Source organism: Neomonachus schauinslandi, chromosome 1 (genome assembly GCF_002201575.2).
Source record: "Neomonachus schauinslandi chromosome 1, ASM220157v2, whole genome shotgun sequence".
NCBI classification, from domain to species: domain Eukaryota; kingdom Metazoa; phylum Chordata; class Mammalia; order Carnivora; family Phocidae; genus Neomonachus; species Neomonachus schauinslandi.
Window position 1 is genome coordinate 53002203 of NC_058403.1, and position 22033 is coordinate 53024235.

A 22033-nucleotide genomic window follows, 5' to 3' on the forward strand; every position below is an offset into this window, starting at 1 on the left:
AGGAAGTAGATTTCATAAAAGGCAAATTTTATTAGCTCCATTTAGCCAAGTAAAATGAATGTTTGATTATGTACTTAGAATTCGTACTGAATCCAGTAAATGCCTGAGCTGGTAGATACTTTAGTCATTAAAACTATAATCCAATTAAAGCTAAGGAAGCTAAATAAACAAATTTTAATCAGATTTACTTTGATTTCTCTCTGTTTCTCTCCCTTTTTTTTTCCTTACCACAGGTCACAGTAATGAAAGGCAGTAATAGAAATAAGGATCATTCAGCAGAAGGAGAAAGGGCTGGAAAACGACCAAAACGAAAGTGTCTTCAGTGGCACCCGCTGCTAGCAAAGAAACTGCTGGACTTTTCAGAAGAGGAGGAAGACGAAGACGAAGAAGAGGATATTGATAAGGTAATTCCTCTGTTTAATATAGAAGTTTTGAGTATTCATTCCAGAAATGACTGTGATCATGGATGGTGAGAAGGATGCATTTCTAAAAGTCTGTATAACTTGAACCCTATTCAACTATTCAGTTTACCTTTTTATTCCAGATATTGATGACTCCTGAAGTATCTGTACTTCTAGTAGTTGAGACAGAATCAGATCCTTCTTCAGTAGTCTTTCTGTCAATTAACTAATGATTTTCAGGTAATACGGTAATACTCCAATGCAGTGGAGATGGGGGTATTCATAAAATTTGTTATGCTCACCTGGCATCCACCCCGTTTGCGGCTCTGGCTTCTGTCTCCACTTCACTCTAGCCCTGCCTCCGTAGACAGCCTCAGAGCTGCTCAAGCCCTTGTCTCTACCACCTGCATGGCATCTGGCAGTTTTCACCCCCACCAAGCCTCCTTTGTCATTCAGTCCTCCACGCCCCTTCTCTAGCCTCATGCTTGAGCAGCCAGCTCTTATTTAGAAAGTCACACATTCCTTTCAGTCTTGGCATAGCTGGTTCCTCCTTTCCTCCCCATTCAGCTCTCAAGTTGAGGACTACCTCCCCAAGAGATGGGACCTTCTCATGGCAGGTGTCCCTCCCACCCGACGCATTCTGTGTCCAGGGAGTTCCTTCCTGACATTTACCATTTACCTTGTGTATGTCTGTCTTGCCAGACTAGAATATAAGCTCAGGAAGAGCAAAGTCTTGCCCCTCGTGTCCTCCTCTTGTTGGAATCTAGAATGGTGCCTGGTTTTGAATAGATCTATGGTCATTAGAAGAATCAGTGAATACATATTTTGTGTCACTGCAACTTTTATAAACATGTCTTTAGTATTCTTCAGGCCTTTGACATCCATTCAGTCTTTTGTTCTAGGCTTAGGTCAGCTTCCAGGAAACCATGTTTTCTGTTTTTCCTGTTTCTCAGACATCTTACCCGGATACCCTTTACAGTCTCTCTCACTGAGCTTTTTCTCCTCTTTTACAGAGAAAACAGAGGCTGCCAGAAGTGACTCCTTCAGCTTCCTCTACTCACCTGCACGCTTACTTCACTCCTTGCCTGTCTTTTCTTCCTCCTTTCCTTTCCAGAGAAACAGTGTTATTAATTCTGTTTGAGGAAACTGCCAGGTTTATCCAGATTTGATCGTTCTGACACAGTGGTGCTGCTCGGTCCCGTGGTCCTTGGGGCGGTCCTCTGCTTCACTCCTCCTGCAGCACACACTCCTCTGTCTGTCCCAGGATTTCTGTTTCTCTCCCAGCCGCACCATCCTACCTTCTTTCAGTTGATGCCCCTCCATTGTTCTGCCCTCAAGTATTGGTGTTCCCTGGGCTTCTTAATTTCTCTTGCCATCCTGGACCTTTTTCTTAAACGCTGCACTCGTGATTTGGACTATTTACTTTACATATCCACTTAGATCTCAGATCAGAACTCAGTTTGAACTTTTATATTAAACAGAGGAACTCAGCTTTGAAGCCCATCGTCCTGCATCTTCCTCACCTCAGGAAGTGGGGACCCCTGGTTTTCGGGTTGGTCAGACCAGAAGCCGGGTCTGTTCTCTTTTGCTCAAGTCTCACATCCGTCCATCAGCAGATTCTCAGCCGTGCCTACTGCATGGGATCTCAGCTTGACTCCTCCTCAGCAAGGTCACCACCGGCTCCTTGATCTAGGCCACCACCATTTCTGGTGCAGATCAGTGTGCTCTGCTCTTGCCCTTCCACAGTCTGTTCTCAGCAGAGCAGCCAGAAGGATCCTTTCAAAACGGAAGGCTGGCCGTGCCGCTTTCCTGCTTCATGAGGGCAGAGAATGCATAGGCTCAGGGCTCTACCTGCACCACCTAGAACAGTGCCTGGTCCCTATCAGTGGCCCGGTCAGCAGTTACAGAGTGCAAGAACGAGGTGATTGGACTCCCTTCTTTCTCAGTCCCACTTGGTGATCCCATCCATTTTCCTAGTCTTGCCTCCTTTGTATTCATACCTCAGTTCGTTATTGCAACCAAGATGTCTCTGCTGAGAACCACCTCAAATTTAGCCGACCCGATACTAATCTTTCTGCTCTCCACCTGATCTAATTTCTCTCATTTGAGAAAAAGCATTCACTGTTGTGTATGAAGGAATCTTGCCACCGAAGCTAGAGACACGCTTACTTTTTTTTTTTTATAGATTTATTTATTTATTTTAGAGTAGAGGGAAGGGGCTGAGAGAGAGAGGGAGAGAGAGTCTTACTCAGACTCCACACTGAGCAGGGAGCCTAACTCGGGGCTCGATCCCATGACCCTAAGATCACGACCTGAGCCAAAACCGAGAGTCGGACGCTCAACTGACTGAGCCTCCCAGGCACCCCGAAAACATTTTTTTTTTGATGCCCATATTTGGCAAAATAAATAATCTATGGTAAAATATGATAACCTATGTTGTTCCCCTCAAGATTTTTTTTTTTTTTTTACAGTCTGCAACTACTCATAGCATTAAATGCATGGGTTTTTTTAATAAGACAAAGCACATTCTTCATAAAGTACGTCCATACTACTTCTACAACCTCATTTCCTGGGTCCCTGTTCTCATGTTAGATACACCAGTGCTACTGAACTGTATATCAATTAGTAGTCATAGAGCCTTAATCCTTTTTAGTTTTCTGTATCTCCCCATTGACTGCCTGACACATTCTGATTCATCTTTCAGAATTTAGCTCAGACAACACATTTTCTAGGGAGACCTCAGTGTACTCTCATCCATCCACTAGTGCTTTGTTATCACACTGGTTCCTTGTAATCGTCATCATACTGCTTTTTAATTCATTCGCTTTTCTATCTTTCTTCCCTCTCCAAACAGTAAGCTTCTCGGTCCAGGATCTTTTCTTATTTATCTTTTTTTGCAGCTCTTGGCTTGACTTTTATAATTTAGTAGCGGAATCAAAAGTTATTCTTTTCTGAAGGGAAACTATAATTACTTCCTCAACCTACATAGTATACTTTTTATGCCTTGATTTTTCTATAGCTTCTTAGATTCAGAATGCTAAATAAATATTCCCCCAAAATGCAAATCGTTGTTGATAATTGTATACAGAGTGAGGAAGCTAAATCTATAGCCTTCACTCCCAATAATAATCTCTAATGTATTTCCAAATCAGATAGCTATGACTTTAAGATTGTTCCACTGTACCGTTTTGTTTGAAGATAATCGATGGTTAATTAAGTGCATTTGCAATACTTAATTTAAACTGAAGAGACTTTAAAAATACCAAATTTGATCAAGTCAGTGATTTGTCCTCGAGTATCTGTAGCAGTTGCCCAATCAACGTGGTGTAAAAGAACATGGTTGCGTTATAGTAGTGGATCTCAGAGTGTGATCTTCAGATCAGCAGTATCCACATCACCTGGAAACTTGTTAGAAATTAATTCTCAAGGCCCACTCCAGACCTGCGGGATTGGCAACTCTGGGAATGGGACCCAACAGTCTCTGTTTTAACAAGACCTCCAGGGATTCCACTGCCCACTCAAGTTGAAGAACTAAGGCTCTGCTATACAATGCAGACTAACAACTACCTCCATCCTTCTTGATTTTAACTATGAAACAAGAAATTAAAGAGATAGTTTTAGTAAGCCTTCTGGACTTCCGTTCATGGTTGCACTGTTTCCAAGAAATAGCACAGGATCATATTTGAGCCTTAGAAGATATTTAACAATTCCAATACATCCTGAGATTCTGTGATCAGAGGTATCCTCTGCCATGTGCAGGTAGTAATGTAATAGATCAGAAGCCGAAGGCTTCTGGGCAGTGGAAATGACAGTTACACAGATAGAATGGGCAGGATTAGAGCTTTGTAGAAGTTCCTGAAGACCTCGAATTGAATGAAATGCTTTGGAAAAGGGAGGATTCAGAATCGATTTTGAAGGTTTAAGCCTGGGTGAATTTATTCCTGTTACCACAGCATTTCACGAAACAGGAAAGGTTGATATTTACAAGCTTGAAAATTTACTACGTAGTTCCTCCTTCAAATAATGTTAAATGTCTGTTGTGATTTTTACAGTAGGAGGCTCCACTTGTGATGTGCCTAAAACATTGAATAGTCTGTATTAAATTTTTATTACCTACTTTCATGTTAAACATTTTCATATTATTAACTGTAAAAAAGCACTTTCCAACGAGGAGAAACAACTAATATTCATGTATTTTTTGTGAATGTTGTTGTTAATCTTGAGACCCATATATCACAGAATGGGTTTATTTATTTATTGAGCAGTTAGTTAAGTATATATACCAGACATTAAGCTAGATGCTGTGGTAGTAAAGGTAAAAGAGCTTTTCCTCAAAGAGCTCACTATTTAGTGAAGGGAAAAAAATGTAAGCCATCATAACACGATAATAATATATGCTGCAATAGAGACATGCACAGGTTGCTATAGAAACTAAGCAGAATACATTGTAAGTTGGTTCCCAACCACTAATAGTGGTTGATGATTATTTTTTTCCAATTTGTAAGTTATTTCAATGGAGCTAAGAAAAAATACAACTTGAAAACCAAAACTAACTGTTAAAGCAAAATTGTCCAGGATGTGTTAAAGATCTGGCTTTTGTTTTGGTTGGTAATAGGTTCAACTTCTTGGGGCCGATGGCCTAGAGCAAGATGTTGGTGAGACTGATGATGAATCACCAGAACAGCGAGCCCGGAGACCAATGAATGCATTTCTCCTATTTTGCAAACGTCATCGCTCCCTTGTACGTCAGGAACACCCCAGGCTTGATAACCGAGGTGCTACCAAGATACTGGCTGATTGGTGGGCTGTTCTAGATCCAAAGGAAAAGCAGAAATATACAGACATGGCCAAGGAGGTAGGTTACAATGACAAGGTTTTGTGTTGGCTGTGAGCAATCAATCCCATACCTCCTCTCCCCCCGCCCGCCCCCAGTCTTCATATATGAAGTCCCTGCTGAAGGTCTAGCAGCACAAAGGTGAATCCTGAATCAAGTGTTATATGAAAACAGAAGAGCTTTGTTTCTATTCCTGAATTCAAGTCCACCTTCCAAATGCTGGTGGAGGTGCCAAGAGCAATCAATTGCCAAGTTTTTTCATTATGTATACTTCACAGATTGATGTGGGGGGTTGATTTTTATAAATGGGTAATTTATTTATTATGAATGGGGGTTTTAAAAAAATTTTTTCTAGGAACCGAGCTTCTCCTATTAGAGAATGCCCATGGTAAAGACGACAATCTTCGGTTACTCTAGTTGTGTGGTGGGAAAGAGTCTTCATCTAGTTCTAATGCTGAATAACCTTGTGACAGGATCTAAATCAATCACTGGGTTTCAGCCTTTTTTTTTTTTATGTTATTAGAATGAGGAAATTGGGCAAAAGCATATCCCTTTCCGTTCTAACATTTTTTGATTTTGTAATAAATACAGTTATTAAGAGATTTGCTTTGATTTATTTCTGTTGTGTAGGTAGTGCCTCATGAATATTCAAAACTAGTGAAGGAATGAATAGCAGTGAAACATGACGTGTTAGGATATGTGCACGCATGTAAACATAGGCAGAAGCACTTCCTGGAGGAAGGCTATTCAGAGAGGGGGGCACTTGGATCAGTTCTGACATACTTTTAAAATGTATTGTGTAACGGATTTAGCAAGTGAAGGAAAAGCAAAGCAATATCGTAGTGGTTAAACTTGAAAGGAGTAATTCTCACATTATTCCTTCAGCATCGTAACTCCTTCAGCATCGTAACTTGCAAACAATCCTGATTCATGAAAACTCCTTCCACCCAAACATATGGTTAAGTTCTGTGAAAAGAGGAACCAGCAGGGGACAAAAATATAGTTTCAAGTGACACATTTTATTAGACATCTCAATATGTGGGAAAATAATTCTTTTAATTGCTGTGGTTTTATTGAGTTGTTTAACAAGCTAACATGTAACATAAAAATTTCTTATGCAGTGTTAAAGGATATTTGAATCCAGGGTATATGGTTAGCGTAGTTGTTATGTAATTAATGATCACATAAGACTTTGTGAGTTGGCTATTATTAAAGACAGGATTTTGACTATGTAAGGGTATCTGGAATTTTTTTATTTTTTTAAAGATTTTATTTATTTGAGAGAGAGAGAGAGAGCCAGAGAGAGCATGGGGGAAGGGAACAGGGAGAGAGAGAAGGAGGCTCCCCGCTGAGCAGGGAGCCCCACCTGGGGCTCCATCCCAGGACCCCAAGATCACGACCAGAGCTGAAGGCAGACGCTTAGGGGACTGAACAACCCAGGCGCCCTGGGTATCTGGAAAATTTAAAATCAGTTCCAGTAACCTACATGATTTTAAATGTTTCAGTAATTTTCAACTAATAGTAATTAACAGCATTTTCCCATTAAATGGCCTTATATTTTTTTTTATAGTCCTACACTTATATGATAAAATAATTATCTGAAACCTCATAGGGAACCGCATTAACTTCCTACAATTAAACACTTGAGTTTGATTTTGGATTGCTGTTTTTTGATAACATGCAGCCTGTCCCAAGTACATTGTTTGCCTTTTCTTAAATACTGCTAATTTACAAACCCAATAGGTGGCCACTTTTAAGAGGAGGAAGTATTATTTTCATAAAGGAAATCTCTTACTAATTACTTAATTAGGCTCACAATATTTGCCATTGTGGTGCCCGTAATGAAATCTGTTAAGGTGGCCTCCCGCAATCTGCTACACGCAGAGGCGGATCTTCCACCTTGCAACCTGCCTTGTTTACAGTTGCTCTTAGGAAATGCTGTCTCATTTCTAGTCAAGTGTGGAAGGTTCAGCCACATTGAAAATCATTATCTAATTGGTTTCTGGTCATAAGTGATACTGACTTGTTTCAGTTGTATTTACTGCATGGTTTCAAAATTACATTAAAGTGCAGGCCATTGTGCTGGTGCTTTTTGTGTTAATAGTACAGTCTTCATTGCAACGTCAGTTTCAGCAACGAAAAACTTACTTGAGGGACTTGAGCATACCAAGTCTGTGGTGGGTGCTGATGATGAATAAGGTCTCAGCTCCTCAAGGTCCTCTCACCCAGGTACTCATATACAAAAAAAAAAACAAAAACCTTTTGTAACATCTTCATTTCAAACACCAGATTTTAACTGTGTTCTCTATAGGAACAAGACATATTCTTTCAGGAAGGTTTTTGTGTGAATGTGAATACTTAAAAAGAGATATTTTTTAAAGTGAGCACTGTGTGATACAACTTGGGAGGGTTTATTTTTTTAACCTGTTAAAACTTTCTCTGATGCTTTTCTTGCTCCTGATTATCTTTTAGTGCATCTGGTGAGAGCAAACAGCCATTCTGGGATTTGTTTTCAGTTTCTTGAATTATTGCCCAGTACTCATTTGCATTGTTGAAAAGAAAGGGTTGAATGAGGGTTTCATGCTGTCTGATGAATCTCATTAGAGCAATAACTGGTTATAAGTAATGCAAAAAATACCACCTTAAGGATATAACGTGGGTCATTTTCTTAAATTCAGCAATGCGTGTGATGGTGCAGGGTTGTGGATGTTCCCAGGCTCTGACTTCTGACTGTGGAGCTGCTGGGTAGGAGATGCAGGAACAACCTTACTTTTCCCTTTAACATCGTAGGTCTGCGCTCTTACAAATACAGGAATACAAATCTGCATTTTTGCCTAGGATATTGCTGGAACCCTCCACTTGTCATTTAAACTAATGATCGGAATTAATTAATTTATAGCCAGTTTAGAAGATCATTTATCTAGACCTTCAGGAAGAGTAGAGTAGGTGCCAAGAAGAGGAGAGGATCTGAAAAGTCAAAAACAATTTTGAATGACTTTATGATACCTTCTTTTTTGTAGGATGAGAGGCATAAGGCAGAATGCATGCATTTATTGATTGATTGGTTCATTCCAAGCTTGATGTTTTACAGAAGCACAAACACATAAAGTCAGTAATGATTGTCCCCATTCTTCAGAGCAAAGATCTAATAAGGCTCTTTGGAGTGTGTATCTTGACCAGGCACACATTGTAGAGCTGGGATACTGTTGCCTGTTTGACCCTAGCATTCTTTTACTATGTGATGCTGACTTAGATGCCTGCAAGATAAGAGGTTTGAGTAATTATGGTAGAAATGGTAACAATAAAATGTCAGGGGTCTAATGGAAGAGTCTGCTTGTGCTGGGGTGGGTATCAGTGAGGATATTTCAAAAGAGGCTTTATGGAGTTGATAGAATCTGTCCTGGGCTTTGGTACAGGATTCAGAGAGAAAGGCAGGGATAAGAGCAGATGTGGGATAGTAAGAACGATTTCAGGAGCAAGAAAGTTTGTTTTACCCCAAGCCTAGGATATGTGGAGGACACTAGTAGGAAATGATGATGTAAAGACAAAAATCATGAGATCAGGCTGATAAGTTCGAAGGTTCAGTTGTATTGCAATAAAACAACTATGGAATTAAATGCAATAAAATGCAACCTTAAGGTAAACTATAATAGCCTTTTGTATCTATTGCCATTAGTACCCTAGGAAAGACTCTCATCACCACAAAACTCCATGGAGTTTTAGTGATTAATTCTTCCTTCATAGTCCCCTTTTTTTTTTTTAATTTTAGTTTTTTTAAAGATTTTATTTATTTGACAGAGAGAGGAAGAGTGAGAGCAGGAACACAAGCAGGGGGAGTGGGAGAGGGAGAAGCAGTCTCCCTGCTGAGCAGGGAGCCCGACATGGGGCTCGATCCGAGGACCCTGGGATCATGACCTGAGCCGAAGGCAGACGCTTAACCGTTTGAGCCACCCAGGAGCCCCTTCCTTCATATTTCTTAAAGTTAAAACTAAACTATTTATTCCCTTGCGTTGGCTTTATTAGAAATGGATTCTTCTCCAAAGAAGACAGACTGTCATCTTCTCATATATTATAACTGTAGGGAATTTTTGTTGACTGTCACACGTAGGATGCTTAACAGCGTCTGTGTTCTTACAAGCATGCTGTGACATCATGCATACCACTAAACTAGAGTAGCCCCTCATTTTTCCAGCATCCTTGAGAAACGGCTGTTACACATAAGTGATTTCCAGGTAGATGAAACTTGGCTGTTCCCTTATACATTTCATTTTACATATTTATCCTGGAAACTTTACTTAAAATTTTGTTTATATACTTCCTTACTTCAAGCATTCAGAATGCCTTTCAATACTTTTAGAAATTTCAAACCATTATTTCCAAACAGTAATTATTTTATATTTTGTAATTTAGCAAGACCTTTGTGAACAGTTAAGTTATGGTCACATTTTTCTATGTATATTAAGTGATTCTTAACTCTTCTTTTGAATTTCTTCTTTGCTTTTCCATGAGTCAGTCTTTTGGGTCCACCCTCAGCTGTTAGTTGACATTGCTGTCCTCTGCCAGCCACTTTTGGCTACATCTAATGACATGACTTATTCTATATGGGATTTTCTGAGTATGATTTAATAGAGGCCCCACTACTTTGAAGGAATGTGGACAGTAAAACCAAAGACTTGGGCTCCATGTTTCATGGGAGGTCTTGTTTTTGAGACCTTTTCTGTTCCTGTGTTCCAGGTATCAGGACTTTCTTACTGTATTTATTTTGTTTTAAAGATTTTATTTATTTGAGAGGGAGAGCGAGCATGAGCAGGGGGAGGGCCAGAGGGAGAAAGGTAAGAGAGACTCCTCAAGCAGACTCCTGCTGATCTCAGAGCCTGACCTGGGGCTCACTTTCACAATCCTGAGATCATGACCTGGGCTGAAATCAAGAGTCAGATGCTTAACTGACTGAGCCACCCAGGTGCCCCTTTCTTACTGCATTAAAAAAAATATTTAAGTGTTTATTTTTGAGATGATAATAATCAATTTTTAAATAATGCTTTATTCTGCCCAGGGTTCTTTTATAAATATTTAACTCATTTAATCCTCATAATAATCCCAGGAGGTAGGGTTTTTTGTTGTTGTTTTTTGTTCTGTTTTGTTTTGTTTTCAGCAGCTAAAGATGAAGACACTGAGGCCCAGAATGGTAAAGTGACTTACCCAAGGAAGCAAGTTAGTAGTAGTAGAGCTTGAGTTCTCGGACTTGGCTTTCTCCCTTCTCAGAGGCCTTTCTGAGTTCCCACCTCTGTAGAATGTCAATAAAGGTGCCTGCCCTGCCCTCATAGGGTTGAGTAAGATGCAAGTAAGGCAATGTACATACAAGCATTCTGTAAAGCTTAAAATACTCTGCTGATGGTAGTTTTTGTCGTTTTCCTGATAAGCAACTGAAGTTTGTATTTGATACTTCTCTACCAAGTGATTATTTACTATTTTTATTAGGACCTGTTAACACAATGAAGGGCTACTAAAATGCAAAACTGAAACCCCAGAACCAACAAAATTAGTTGTATCATTTGCTTAACTTGGCAGATACTATCCAGTGTGATTGATAGCCTCTAACAAGATAGATTTCAGTTGAGTGAGCTAACTACTTGCTTTCAGAAATACCCGTCCAGTTAGTAAATGTTTAAATGTTCAAATCAAGTAAAGTTATAAGGACTTTATAAGGAAGCCATAGCCAGTGATGAAAAATAGATCCCACAGCAAGTGATATATGGAGAATTTAAATGGAGTCTCTTAAAACTCATTTTGGTATTGGTTTCACATATTAATTTTTAGATTGATTGAGGGACCTAATACTCCAATATCCTGTAAGATGTTACTGTAGTAAATCTTGATTACTTTGGAATTGGTGATCATGCAAGGGATATAGATAAAAATTAATTTTTGCTCTGAAAAATTACAAATTCATACTGTAGATTATTTTGTAAGGAGAAAGTATGATTTAAGGAAAATACTAAACCTTAGTGAACACATTTTTTTAAAAGAAAACACACATTTTACAAATCAAATTAATGTATGAATTTATTAATACATTTTCAGAAATATAATGTTTTCTTTCCCAGATCCCTATCTACTTTTCACAAGGTAACAAATTACATTTAAAAGAAATGCTGAAATTTTGATTTTTTTTTTATTAGTGCTAACTAATAAAACTGACTTTTCTCCTGATTTAGCTAAATTAGGGAGTAAAATTGTCCTTTTAAAAAATTTATATATGAAAATGAACCATTGTTGCCATGATAATCCTTACAGCCAATTTAAGTAACCTTATCTACAGCCAATTCAGTTTTTCCTTTATAACGTTCCTATAGTGGAACCAAACAATCTCCTGGTCACTTATTCAAGTCACTTTTTGAAATACATAATTTTTATTGGGGTGGCTTTAGCATGAGAGTCGTGAAGGTTCATGTATAACTTAAAATATTTTTGTTCTGTCAAAACTGTAAGCTGAATTCCATGTTCTGTCACATAACACAGTCTAATTTTCTTCCTATTAAAAATATCTAGTAAACTAGATATTTTACTAGATATTTTTAGATCAGGTAGTGCTAATTGAGTTTTATTATCTAAAGGAACAGTTTTAGAGTTAAAGCTCCTAGAACTAAGAAAGGACAGATAGTAACACTCGTCAAGCATCTCCCTCTCGTCTCCCACCCTTGTGTAATATGATTTCTGCCCATGTGAAGAGGTACAGCTCTCTCAAAATTTATTATACACTGGGTCACTTACCCCCCTGCAGAGTTACAAAATAAAAAATGTGTTTTACCTGTTTTTTAAAAATCAGATACTTTTTTGTATAATCTCTCCGCTGTGGTTCCTGGCAGGTTGTGTTTTGTTTGTTTGTTTTTCAATCATGGTGGTATTTCGCATATTTGCACCGGAGTCAGCGGTCTTTATTTGTATAGACATTTCCAGCGTTCCCTACTCCTGGACCTCACCAGGGTTGCCATTCTCTTTTCACTATGTTGAGAAAATCTAGACTGAAATAATAGCTAGAAATACTACTGGATTTTAGATGCCCCACTCCCCCATTAAAAACAAGTAATTGGAGAACAGTTAGTGTATTTTTCATTAACATTAAGGTACTTTTTAAGGTCAAATTTTCATTCTTATAAATGATTAAATACCAGAAAGGTATTTAATGTTGAGACCCAATTTTTAAAAGATTAAGATAAACAGAGTCTTGTTTTTTGGTATATAATAATGTCATTGTCATATATGAAGTAGACAAAATACCGTGACAGAGGGTGTGTATTTAAACCATTACTGAGTAACAGTGGTTTCCTATTATTGCTAATAAAGTGTTGTGGCGGTTGGGATCAGGGAAAAGGGACCAGCATGTGCTGAACACCTTGTATAAAGAACAAAGTGTGTCTGTACAGTAGATGCGCTTAGGTTATCTAAGCAATTGGAAATTTTGAAGAAAAAAAATGGAAACCATCAGGTGAACTTTAATTTTAATGGGAGATTTTTGAAAATCAGTAATTTAGCAAGAGGTTAGCTATCTATGAGATTGGACCAATAGCCCATGATTGATGTTCCTGGATGAAAACAGACTCCTGTCTCACTCCCTGCATGAAGAGCCCTGCCCTGGAGATCCAGATGGATGGGGCCTATCTCTTTGGCCCTTTAAATCCTGTAATGATGGATTTTTGTCCACATAGTTGACCAGAATGCTAACAGTTTCACTCAGCTATTTGCTTCATACTATATACTGTCTTCATTTCTCCCTTGCTCAACCTTCTCTGTAATCCCTTTCCTAATAACCTCATCACAACAAATGATTAAGCCTTTCTGTTGCTTCTTATAGTTGAATCAGAGCAAGTGATTGATGAGGTGTCCAGTTCCAAGGACAGAGAGACATCCTCATACCCCAAGGCTCTTTCTGCCTCCACCTTTGCTTGGTGTTCAAGTGTGTCTTTACATGAATTTATGACGTCTCCATGGAAGCTTTAAATTCCTAAAGGACAAGGGCTGTGTGTTATTCTTTTCTCTCTGTCCCACATTCTTAATGCTTTTGCTCAATATATTTCTTTTTTTTTTTTTTTTTAAAGATTTTATTCACTTATTTGAGACAGAGAATGAGAGACAGAGAGCATGAGAGGGAGGAGGGTCAGAGAGAGAAGCAGACTCCCTGCTGAGCAGGGAGCCCGATGCGGGACTTGATCCCGGGACTCCAGGACCATGACCTGAGCCGAAGGCAGACGCTTAATCATCTGAGCCACTCAGGCGCCCGCTCAATATATTTCTGATTGAGCTAATGAATGCTGTCTTGTTACTGCTTGTTTATATTAAGTTTAAGGATCTGTGAGATTAATATTGTGATACAGATACAGAGTACTGACCTACTGAATTCTCAGTTACCATTTTCCATAAAACCCCACATCCTCCAGGTCTTTCTCTCTCCTTCTGTTCTTCAACCCATAGGAGCTTTCCCCTTTCACAGATCCTTTGCAAAACCGTTTTTCATGCCTGAATTAGGGGAAGGCTTATGAACCACCCATTTAAAAAAAAAAAATGTTTGTGGGACTAATTGTGGGTTGTAAACAAGTTTGAAGGCGGAGACTTTAATTCAAGTTCTTAACTGGTGTCTGTCATCTAGTCCAGCATCTTTCACAACTCAGACTTGCTTCTTTAAAAACTCCAAAAAATTGTTTTATTTCTCATGACAAATGTATTAATTAATCTGTTTGAAAGTCTTTTGTCATTTTATAGAGTGGTGACCCTTGTCCAGATGACTGTTCATCTGACACACCAGCCCAGGTGCCTTTTCCTGGGACACAATAATGATGCATGTGTCTGCTCCTTCCATTTTCACCTCACCCTACCATTTTTCACTCTCCACCTTCAGACGGGAGGCAAGGCTATTTGTCTGCTTTAGCTTAATATGTAAATCCCCCATGCAGGTGAATGCACTGGAGTAGGGTGTCTCTTATATCACATTTGTTACCTCCAAATTTATTCTGCTATGTATGGTAAGTTCTAGCTTGGCTCTAGCCTTGTGTCCTTATTTTAATTATTTTTGTAAGAAAAGTGGAACTGTATTTTTTCATTATTCTATGCTTACCTTCCTTCTACATGTACCCATGTAGCAACATGCAGAGGTACAGCTTTTAGGTTTAAAAAAAAAAAAAGCTTATTCAGAAAAGTTGAGTTAAGATAATTTGGGGATAATTCTAAACCACTGATTATTAACACTTGCATTATATTACTTAGAGTACAGTTTTCATTTACATGATTTAAAGTGAAAAAAGGGAAAAGTTTATATGGATTCTATATACTTTCTTATGCCAAGGATAAAAGAATCTTTTTTCCTGTTGGGATAAATAAAAAGCTCTTTGGAGCGTATACTAAATTAGTTTACACATGGAGTGAGCATTATTTTAAAGGGCAAGCTTATGGGATTGAAACAATTGTATTGATTTAATAAAGTTTCTAGCAGTTAGCAATATGGAATAATTGAATACATGGAAAATACATTTTTATTAGATGATATAACTTTTGGCAATGTATAATGCATAACAATAAATATATTTCATTTAGTTTTATTACCACAAAAGGGGAAAGAAGCAACAGAGTTGGCAGAAAGAGTTATAGGAGAAAGTCACAAAAATAAAGGGAAAAGGAGGCTCTTGTCAGTGTAGGTCGAAACCTCCAATTTAAAGACATAAAGTTTGTGATGGATTAATTGCAACATCACCCATCACAGCTCTCAGTGTGTTCACATTTGCAGTCGCATGTGCTCATTATAAAATCCTGGAATGTTGGTGCTTCCCAGATACTTAGTTTTCTATGAACTGAGGGTTTACAGCAATGCTGGCTGTGTCAAGCAAGTCTGTTGGCAAGCAAGTCTGTTGGCACCTTTTTTCCAAGAGCATTTGCTCACTTCATATCTCTGTGTCACCTTTGGGTAATTCTTGCAGTATTTCCAACTTTTTCATTATTACATTTGTTATGGTGGTCTGTGTTCAGTGATTACAGCTTGCTGAAAGCTCAAATGATGGTTAGCATTGTTTAGCAATAAAGAATTTATAATTAAGATATTTCATTGTTTTTTTAAGATAGAGTGTTATTGCACACTTAATAGACTGTAGTATAATGTAAACGTAACATTTATATACACTGGGAAACCAAAAAACCCATCTGACTGGCTTTATGGTGACACTCACTTTATTGCGGTGGTCTGGAAGTGAACCGACAGGATCTCTGAGGTACACGTGTGCTCTTTCCTCCACATGGTCCAGCATCCTCAGCTGAAGAGTTCTACTCTTGTTGCCCTTCTCATCACTCTGATCTTAGCTTATTTATCCCAAAACTGGTTATGTTGCTTTAAGTTTGCCTGCATTTGCCTTACCAGTACATCAAAGCACAGATTATATTTTTGGCGTACTTACCAAATTAAGCAGTGAGCAGAATCTGGTTACTGGCTCTGGTAGTGACTCACAGTTTGTAATGTGCACCTGATACCCACTTTAAACTGGGTGCCAAATAATGCACCGCAGTTTACAGTAACCCTACGTATGGGTGGTATTGTTCTTGGTTTATGGAAACTAAGGGTGAGGCCCAGAGAGGTTATATTCTCTATCTTTGGTCACTCTAGCCCTAAGTGGAGGTGCTAGGGTTTGATTTCTGCTCTTTCTGTCTTCAAAGCCCTTGCTCTTTCCCTTACAAATAACTCCCTCTACCATGGTAAGACATCTTTTTGGATACTTAAAAAAAGATATGGGTCAAAAGATACAAATGTGTTGCCTCTGGACCCATCTTCCACAAATGAACTTTCTCGTAGTTAAATCCACGTCCTATCTCTAAAGCCCTGAGCTGAGATTATCATTCTTCTATAAGTAAAGCCACAGAAGTTATTGAAAGTATTTTTTCATTCATTAATTAATGGTGGGGGGGGTGAGATATGAAGGCTATTAGAACTTTTTCAGTCTGTATATTAATTAAAATCTGTTATCCTTTATTTATAGTATAAAGATGCATTTATGAAAGCAAATCCTGGCTACAAATGGTGTCCTACCACAAATAAGCCTGTGAAATCCCCAACACCCACTGTCAACCCACGAAAGAAACTATGGGCCTTCCCATCTGACTCTTCAAGAGATTTGCCAAGCCCCAAGAAAGCAAAGACTGAAGAAATGCCTCAACTAAACTTTGGAATGGCTGGTGAGTTTAGACATTATTTCAGTGATTCTTTTTAAGGACAAGGCAATACATTTAGGTAGTATTTTTAATGAAATATATATATATATATATATATGTAATATATACATAGAGAGAAGAGAAAGAGAAGCAAAATTTATAACCAGTGTGAAGCAATGCAAAGATATAGCATATCTGAAAGCTTTGGAACACGACATACATAGAATGTGTATGTATAATTAAAGGCAGTGTGGACCAAGTAGTAGAGTCATTGTATATATATGGGAATTTCTGACATTGACATTATGGAAAGGCAGACAGGGAATTTTATGATGCAACAAAGTAGCTTACCCATACATACACATTATTAAGCTGTCCCAATAAGTATCTTAGTTATTGTGGGTACTTAAAAAGCTGTAATTATGTTGATCATCTGAGGGATTTGAAACATCTAGGGCAAGAATATGAACAGTTCAGTCACAAATCTGAGATGGATCTGACAGCTGTTTCTTAGAAGGAGTTCCCATCCTGCCCCCACACCCCCATTCCTGTATGAGCCAGGCAAATTAAAACTTCCAGACGGTCCCATTTGTTATGGGACCTTTAATACTCTCTGGGTGGTAAGGAATGCTAAAGCATTTATTACCGTGAAAGAAAGTACTTCTATTCATTCTGCAAATGGCTCTGTCTTCCTGGCTATTGCAGTGCAGTAATCAAGAGGGAAATTTTCCAGGATGAAATTGGGAGATTGGGCAGGGTGGAAGCTGTGAAGTTGGTGTTGAGCTAAATGGTTCCTATTTCATTATTATAAACAAATTTTCTTCAGAATGAGAGCACTGAACCATTTGCAGTATGGAGAGCCTGGGAAAGGAGGTTGAGCAATATTGTGATAATACTTTTTTTTGTTTTTAAATGCAGTTTTATTGAGAAATAATTGACCTATATTGTTGTGTAAGTTTAAGACATAAAGACTGATGGTTTGATTTACACATATTTATTGTGAAATGATTACAACAGGGTCAGCTGTCTCATATAGATACAATAAAAAGAAAAGAAAGGGGAAAAAAGGAAAAAAATTTTCTCCTTGTGATGAGAATTCTTAGAATTAACTCTCTTAACAACTTTCCTGTTTGTTATACACCAGTGTCAGGTATAGGCATTACGTTGTACATTACGTCCCTGGTACTTATTTATCCTGTAAGTAGAAGTTTGTGACCACCTTTCCTCCAGTTCTTCCTCCACGCTCTCTCTCTGCCTCTGATAATCACAAGTCTGATTTCTTTCTCTGTTTTTTTTTTTCTTTTTTTCTCTTAAAGATTCCACATATAAGTAAGATCATATAGCATTTGTCTTTCTCTGACTTATTTCACTTAGCATAATGCCTTCAGGGTACATCCATTTTGTCACAAATGGTAGGATTTCTTCATTTCTTATGGCTGAATAGTATCTCACTGTGTGTGTGTGTGTGTATATATGTATATATAATTACGTCGTCTTTATCCATTCATCCATCAATGTTCACAAGTTGTTTCAATGCACACATGGAATATTTTCTAGGACAGACCATATGTTTAGGCCACAAAACAAGTCTTAGCAAGAAGACTAAAATCATACCAATGATCTTCTGACCACAATGGCATGAAACTAGAAATTAAAAATAAGAGGAAAACTGAAAAATTAAAAAACACATAAAAATTAAACAGCACTCTATAGAACAACCAATGGATCAAAAAGAAATTAAAGGGGAAATAAAAATTTCTTGAGAAAAGAAAATGGAAACATAATATACCAGAATTTGTGGGATACAGCAAAAGCAGTTCTAAGAGGGAAGTTCATAGCAACAAATGCCTACATTTAGAAGCAAGAAAGATCCCAAAGAAACAACCTAACTCCATGCCTTAAGGAACTAGAAAAAGAACAGAGCTCCAGTTAGCAGAAGGGAAATAATAAAGATTCGATCAGAAATAAATGAAGTAGAGAATAGAAAAACAAGAGAAAAAGTTATAACCAAACTAAGAGTTGGTTCTTTGAGAAGATAAACAAAATCAACAAAGCTTTAGCCAGACTAATCGCCGAAAAAAGATGAAGGACCCAAATCAACAAAATTATAAATGAAAAAGATATTACAGCTGATACCAGAAAAATACAAAGGATCATAAGACACTGTGAACAACTGTATGCGAACAAACTGGACAACCTAGGAGAAATTCTTAGAAACATGTGACTTAGCAACACCAGATCAGTAAGAAATAGAAAATCTTAATAGACCAATTATGAGTAAGGAAATTGAATTAGTAATCAGAAGGTAATCAGAAGAAAAGCCTAGGACCAGATGGCTTAACTGGTAAATTTTACCAAACATTTAAAGAAGAATTAACACTAGTTCTTCTCAAAGTCTTCCAGAAATATCAGAGAAGAGGGAACACTCCCAAACTCATTTTACAAGGCCAGCATTATTCTGATATCAAAACCAAAAAGAAAACTATAAGCCAATATCCCTGATGAATATAGATTCAAAAATTCTCAATAAAATACTAGCAGACTAAATTCAACAGCACATTAAAAGGATCATTCACCATGATCAAATGGGATTTATCCTGGAGATTCAGGGATGGTTCAACATAAATCACTGTGATACATCACATTAATTGAATAAAAAGAATCATATGATCCTCTCAATAGATACAGAAAAAGCATTTGACAAAATCCAATATCCATTCATGATAAACACTCTTAACAAATTAGGCACAGAAGAAACATACCTCAACATAATAAAGGCCATATATAACAAGCCCACAGCTAACATCATACCTAATGGTGAAAGGCTGAAAGCTTTTCCTCTTAATATCAGGAATAAGACAAGGGTGTCCACTCTTACCACTCTTATTCAGGCATGATACTGTAAGTCCTAGCTAGAGCAATAGGCAAGAAAAAGAAATAAAAGAAAAAAATCAGAACTGAAAAAGAAGTAACATTATCTGTGTGCAGATGACATGACATTATATTTGGAAAATCCTACAGACTTAACCAAAAAACTATTGGATCTAATCAATGAATTCAGTAAAGTTGCAGGATACAAGATTAACATAGAAAAATCTGTAGCATTTCTATACACTAACAACAGATTTTCTGAAAAAACTAAATCGATCCCATTTACAATAGCATCGAAACAATAAAGATACTTAGAAATAAATTTAACTAAGGAGGTAAAATATCTTTGAAAACTACAAGACACTGATGAAAGAAATTAAAGAAGACACAAATAAATGGAAAGGTATCCTGTGTTCAAAACAATACTACCAAAAGCCATCTATAGATTGAATGCCATCCCTATCAAGATTCCAATGGCGTTTTTTACAGAAGCAGAAAAAACACTCCTAAATTTATATGGAACCACAAAAGACCCTGAATAGCCAAGGAAATCCTGAGAAAGAACAAAGCAGGTGGCCTCATACTTTCTGATTTTAAGCTATACTATAAAGCCAGAGTCATTAAGACAATATGGTACTGGCATAAAAAACAGATAGACAGCCCAATGGAACAGAATCGAGAGCCCATAAATAATCCCAAACATACACAGTTAACCAGTATTTGATAAGGAAGCCAAGAATACCAAATGGAAAAAAAATCATCTTTCCAATAAATGGTGCTGCAGTAATTGGATATTCACATGTAAAAAAATGAAAATGGACCCATATCTTAAACCATAAAAAATTAACATGAAGTGGATTAAAGACTTAAATGTGAAACCTGAGACCATGAAAATCCTAGAAGAAAACATAGGAGTAAAGCTCCTTGGCATACGTCTTGGTAATGGTTTTTTTTTGATACGACATCTAAAGCACAAGCAACAAAATAAAAAGTGAACAAGTTAGAGACTATATTACAAAGCTTCTATATAGCAAAAACAAGCATCAACAAAGTGTAAAGACAACCTACAGAACGCTAAAAAATAGTTCTAACCACATTTCTGAGAAGTTAATATCCAAAATCTATAAGGAACTCCTACCACTCAATGGTAAAACCAAAAAATACCCAAGTAAAAAGTGGGCAGAGACGCTGCATAGACATTTCTCCAAAGACGTACAAAAGACCAACCAGGTACACGAAAAGATGCCCAACATTACTAGTCATTAGGAAAACGCAAATTAAAACCACAATGAGATACTGCCTCATGTCTATTAGAATGAACATCAGAAAGACAAGCAATAACAAGTGGTGGGGATGTGGAGAAAAGGGAGCCCTGTTGCTTGTAAATTGGTATAGCCACTAAGGGAACACAGTATGGAGGATCCTCAAAAAGTTAAAAACAGAACTCAGTTAATTCAGTGTGTAGTTTATAGCGTAACAAAGTATGTGGTGTTGTCATATATAAACGCTAAGAAATGCAGTCTAACATAATGGCAGCATTCTGAGGAAACACAGTCTTCAGGTGATTGCTGTGTAGGAGTCTATGGTAGAATTCTAGGTAAAGCCCCCCCCCCCCCCCAGTGATGCTCCTACATATCCCAGAAGAATCAAAACAGAACTCTGTCCTTGTTTAGCTGTCATTGTACAATTTTCGTTTCACCTTGCTTGCTAGCAGTGTTGGTGAGCTCTCTGGACTTCCCAAATTGTATCAGTTGAAGTGTTTTATAATAAAACATTTTATCATCGGGGCCATAAAAGAGTATATGGATGATGGGCTACCAACTGAATTCCTTTGATTACCATTTGTCTTCCAGGCCTTTTTCTCCCAGTTCTAAATATCAGTAGGTGTTTTTCATACAATAGCTCTTCACAAACCAATCATAATTGTGGATAAAGCTATGAAAGCTTTGAGAGCTATGAAAGATGTTTGTTTTTAGCACCATATTTGACAGTTTATTAATTTACCTTTTGTACCTACAAATCAAAAATATGAGACCTAGACATCAACCAAGATACTTACAGGTCAGCTTTACAAAAACAATGTTCTTTAAAGTGAAATAAAGAAGGAAAACACCTTCTTGAGTTTGTGTCATTACGTGATGCTCTGTGACAGATGTCAGTAATCCACGGTCAGGTCTTTGTTAAGCTAGTGTATAGTGGATAGCATTGTTCTAAAATTTCCAGTTCTGCCTCTTGCAGCTCAATGAAGGCAAATGGATTTGCCTTTAGTTAAAACATGGTGCTTAGCTGTTTGAATCTAGGGGATCCTCATAGGGCCTTGAGAGGACAGTGTAAGCTTTTCCTCAACATGGAATCTATTGTTTTTCCAGTAGTCCTGGTCACATGACATTTTGCTATTTTGAATAATCCCAAAGCAGCTAAATATATGATTTCCAAGAAGAGAAAGCTGTGCAGAATTTAGTACAGGTCCTCTTGGTAAAGAGAAAGCAAAGCAGGCTATGTGCATATTTTTGATGTTTCTAGATAACATTGTATAAATATAAATTAATGTAAAGGATGATGGTAACTTTTTGGTCTATGTTTTACTATCTATATAGCAAACTTCTGGCAAAGTCACATTGGTATATAACAAATAGATGGTCATGTAAGCATGTTCCTATTTTACTTTAAAATTTGAACTAACACATTTTTTATTTCTCTTAGAAGGCAACCATCCAGTCCTCCTGATCTCTGAATGACAGCT

General features: G+C 37.6%; 1 protein-coding gene across 2 annotated transcripts in view; it reads left to right on the forward strand.

Annotated features, from left to right (window-relative positions):
* Window positions 1–236: 236 nt before the first annotated feature.
* The window catches only part of BBX (BBX high mobility group box domain containing), a 99064-nt gene continuing 77267 nt past the window's right edge, over window positions 237–22033 (forward strand). For both annotated transcript variants that reach the window (XM_044914041.1, XM_021692309.2), the window contains exons 1-3: window positions 237–404; window positions 5017–5256; window positions 16248–16443. In XM_044914041.1, the coding sequence (XP_044769976.1) occupies window positions 243–404; window positions 5017–5256; window positions 16248–16443 (598 nt within the window). In that variant the 5' untranslated portion in view covers window positions 237–242. The remainder of the gene's footprint in view (window positions 405–5016; window positions 5257–16247; window positions 16444–22033) is intronic.